At 69.9% G+C, this 4,107-nt stretch overlaps 1 protein-coding gene across 1 annotated transcript in view; it reads right to left on the bottom strand.

The window, feature by feature from the left end:
* Positions 1-3,898, bottom strand: part of LOC144502988 (serine/threonine-protein phosphatase PP1-gamma catalytic subunit A) — a 32,844-nt gene extending 28,946 nt beyond the window's left edge. The window contains exon 1 of the mRNA XM_078227454.1: positions 3,663-3,898. Within this exon, the coding sequence (XP_078083580.1) occupies positions 3,663-3,717 (55 nt within the window). The 5' untranslated portion in view covers positions 3,718-3,898. The remainder of the gene's footprint in view (positions 1-3,662) is intronic.
* Between the last annotated feature and the right edge of the window lie 209 nt (positions 3,899-4,107).

Here is a 4,107-nt window from a genome sequence, read left to right as displayed (position 1 = left end):
GGGGGAGGAGGGGAGAGAGCGGGGGGAGGAGGGGAGAGAGCGGGGGGGAGGAGGGGAGAGAGCGGGGGGGAGGAGGGGAGAGAGCGGGGGGGAGGAGGGGAGAGAGCGGGGGGGAGGAGGGGAGAGAGCGGGGGGAGGAGGGGAGAGAGCGGGGGGGAGGAGGGGAGAGAGCGGGGGGGAGGAGGGGAGAGAGCGGGGGGGAGGAGGGGAGAGAGCGGGGGGGAGGAGGGGAGAGAGCGGGGGGGAGGAGGGGAGAGAGCGGGGGGGAGGAGGGGAGAGAGCGGGGGGGAGGAGGGGAGAGAGCGGGGGGGAGGAGGGGAGAGAGCGGGGGGGAGGAGGGGAGAGAGCGGGGGGGAGGAGGGGAGAGAGCGGGGGGGAGGAGGGGAGAGAGCGGGGGGGAGGAGGGGAGAGAGCGGGGGGGAGGAGGGGAGAGAGCGGGGGGGAGGAGGGGAGAGAGCGGGGGGAGGAGGGGAGAGAGCGGGGGGAGGAGGGGAGAGAGCGGGGGGGAGGAGGGGAGAGAGCGGGGGGGAGGAGGGGAGAGAGCGGGGGGGAGGAGGGGAGAGAGCGGGGGGGAGGAGGGGAGAGAGCGGGGGGGAGGAGGGGAGAGAGCGGGGGGGAGGAGGGGAGAGAGCGGGGGGGAGGAGGGGAGAGAGCGGGGGGGAGGAGGGGAGAGAGCGGGGGGGAGGAGGGGAGAGAGCGGGGGGGAGGAGGGGAGAGAGCGGGGGGGAGGAGGGGAGAGAGCGGGGGGGAGGAGGGGAGGAGAGCGGGGGGGAGGAGGGGAGAGAGCGGGGGGGAGGAGGGGAGAGAGCGGGGGGGAGGAGGGGAGAGAGCGGGGGGGAGGAGGGGAGAGAGCGGGGGGGAGGAGGGGAGAGAGCGGGGGGGGAGGAGGGGAGAGAGCGGGGGGGGAGGAGGGGAGAGAGCGGGGGGGAGGAGGGGAGAGAGCGGGGGGGGAGGAGGGGAGAGAGCGGGGGGGGAGGAGGGGAGAGAGCGGGGGGGGAGGAGGGGAGAGAGCGGGGGGGAGGAGGGGAGAGAGCGGGGGGGGAGGAGGGGAGAGAGCGGGGGAGGGGGGGGGAGGGAGGGGAGGAGAGCGGGGGGGGAGGAGGGGAGAGAGCGGGGGGGGAGGAGGGGAGAGAGCGGGGGGGGAGGAGGGGAGAGAGCGGGGGGGGAGGGAGGGGAGAGAGCGGGGGGGGAGGAGGGGAGAGAGCGGGGGGGGAGGAGGGGAGGAGGGGAGAGAGCGGGGGGGAGGAGGGGAGAGAGCGGGGGGGGAGGAGGGGAGAGAGCGGGGGGGGAGGAGGGGAGAGAGCGGGGGGGGAGGAGGGGAGAGAGCGGGGGGGGAGGAGGGGAGAGAGCGGGGGGGGAGGAGGGGAGAGAGCGGGGGGGGAGGAGGGGAGAGAGCGGGGGGGGAGGAGGGGAGAGAGCGGGGGGGGAGGAGGGGAGAGAGCGGGGGGGGAGGAGGGGAGAGAGCGGGGGGGGAGGAGGGGAGAGAGCGGGGGGGGAGGAGGGGAGAGAGCGGGGGGGGAGGAGGGAGAGAGCGGGGGGGGAGGAGGGGAGAGAGCGGGGGGGGAGGAGGGGAGAGAGCGGGGGGGGAGGAGGGGAGAGAGCGGGGGGGGAGGAGGGGAGAGAGCGGGGGGGGAGGAGGGGAGAGAGCGGGGGGGGGAGGAGGGGAGAGAGCGGGGGGGGGGGAGGGGAGAGAGCGGGGGGGGGGAGGGGAGAGAGCGGGGGGGAGGAGGGGAGAGAGCGGGGGGAGGAGGGGAGAGAGCGGGGGGGAGGAGGGGAGAGAGCGGGGGGGAGGAGGGGAGAGAGCGGGGGGGAGGAGGGGAGAGAGCGGGGGGAGGAGGGGAGAGAGCGGGGGGGAGGAGGGGAGAGAGCGGGGGGGAGGAGGGGAGAGAGCGGGGGGGAGGAGGGGAGAGAGCGGGGGGGAGGAGGGGAGAGAGCGGGGGGGGGAGGAGGGGAGAGAGCGGGGGGAGGAGGGGAGAGAGCGGGGGGGAGGAGGGGAGAGAGCGAGGGGGAGGAGGGGAGAGAGCGAGGGGGAGGAGGGGAGAGAGCGAGGGGGAGGAGGGGAGAGAGCGAGGGGGAGGAGGGGGAGGAGGGGTGAGCGAGGGGGAGGAGGGGTAAGAGAGGGGGGAGGAGGGGTAAGAGAGGGGGGAGGAGGGGTAAGAGAGGGGGGAGGAGGGGTAAGAGAGGGGGGAGGAGGGGTAAGAGAGGGGGGAGGAGGGGTAAGAGAGGGGGGAGGAGGGGTAAGAGAGGGGGGAGGAGGGGTAAGAGAGGGGGGAGGAGGGGTAAGAGAGGGGGGAGGAGGGGTAAGAGAGGGGGGAGGAGGGGTAAGAGAGGGGGGAGGAGGGGTAAGAGAGGGGGGAGGAGGGGTAAGAGAGGGGGGAGGAGGGGTAAGAGAGGGGGGAGGAGGGGTAAGAGAGGGGGAGGAGGGGTAAGAGAGGGGGGAGGAGGGGTAAGAGAGGGGGAGGAGGGGTAAGAGAGGGGGGAGGAGGGGTAAGAGAGGGGGGAGGAGGGGTAAGAGAGGGGGGAGGAGGGGTAAGGAGGGGGGAGGAGGGGTAAGAGAGGGGGGAGGAGGGGTAAGAGAGGGGGGAGGAGGGGTAAGAGAGGGGGGAGGAGGGGTAAGAGAGGGGGGAGGAGGGGTAAGAGAGGGGGGAGGAGGGGTAAGAGAGGGGGGAGGAGGGGTAAGAGAGGGGGGAGGAGGGGTAAGAGAGGGGGGAGGAGGGTAGAGAGGGGAGGAGGGGTAAGAGAGGGGGGAGGAGGGGTAAGAGAGGGGGGAGGAGGGGTAAGAGAGGGGGGAGGAGGGGTAAGAGAGGGGGGAGGAGGGGTAAGAGAGGGGGGAGGAGGGGTAAGAGAGGGGGAGGAGGGGTAAGAGAGGGGGGAGGAGGGGTAAGAGAGGGGGGAGGAGGGGTAAGAGGGGGGGAGGAGGGGGGAGGAGGGGTAAGAGAGGGGGGAGGGTAAGAGAGGGGGGAGGAGGGGTAAGAGAGGGGGGAGGAGGGGTAAGAGAGGGGGGAGGAGGGGTAAGAGAGGGGGGAGGAGGGGTAAGAGAGGGGGGAGGAGGGGTAAGAGAGGGGGGAGGAGGGGTAAGAGAGGGGGGAGGAGGGGTAAGAGAGGGGGGAGGAGGGGTAAGAGAGGGGGAGGAGGGGTAAGAGAGGGGGAGGAGGGGTAAGAGAGGGGGGGGATGGGGAGAGATATGGGGGCCTTTCCTTCGACCACTACCGTCGTCGTTCCGCCATTTCTGCAGCCGCTCCGACCAAACACCCCTCCCCAAATAAAAAGGCACATCAAAATGGATCCTGCTCCTTCCGATAGACAGTCGTCCCGGGGCCTCAGGATCCCGCCACAACGGCTCGGGCGGCGATACGATGGGACAGCGGCTGCTTTACAAGGCCCTTGGCGGGATCCTGGGGAGGGGAGCAGGCAGGAAACTGTGTGATTAATGCCGGTGCCCGGCTTCAGGGTGACGGCCGGGCCGAGAACACGGCGTGCGCGCAGGGAGAGAAGCCACTCAGTCCGGGGAGGGATAGTCGGTCGGTGATGGGCAATGTGGAGGGCGGGCTGTATTTTTCGGTGGCGGGGGGGGAGGGAGAGCGGTAACCGACGGGAAGCTCAAATCACCGCTCCCGGGGGTGTGGAGAACCCGCGCTCACGGCCGCCTCCCGAAAACTCACCTTCCAACAGCCTCTGAATGATGCTATCTATATTGAGCTTGTCTATATCCGCCATGGTTGCGGGCAGTGTGGAGATGACCGCCTCTCTCTCTCGCCGCTCTCCTCCCGAGCTTCTCTCTCCTTTTTTTTGAACAAAATCCACTCAAAAAAATGGCGTCACCGCTTGGCGGAAGGATACCGGCGCCGGGCCCGAAACTATTTATCCGCTTCTGGCGCCTTACTCCCTCTCTGTGTCTTTTTTAATACACATGCGCACTGCACGTGCTCCGTCCAACCAAGTCCCTCTTTGTCTTGGCCATCTTTTCACATGAGCAGCCTGCAATGCAAAGAGTCGCTGCCGCTTAATATGATGCACTGCACGTTATATCGGATTAAAAATGGCACAAAGTTAACATTTTTTTCCGTTCTCTTAGCCCAGGCAAAATTGTATTAAAGTACCAGGCGC

This window comes from Mustelus asterias, chromosome 13 (genome assembly GCF_964213995.1).
Source record: "Mustelus asterias chromosome 13, sMusAst1.hap1.1, whole genome shotgun sequence".
NCBI lineage: Eukaryota > Metazoa > Chordata > Chondrichthyes > Carcharhiniformes > Triakidae > Mustelus > Mustelus asterias.
This window is presented reverse-complemented; position numbering and strand designations above follow the sequence as displayed.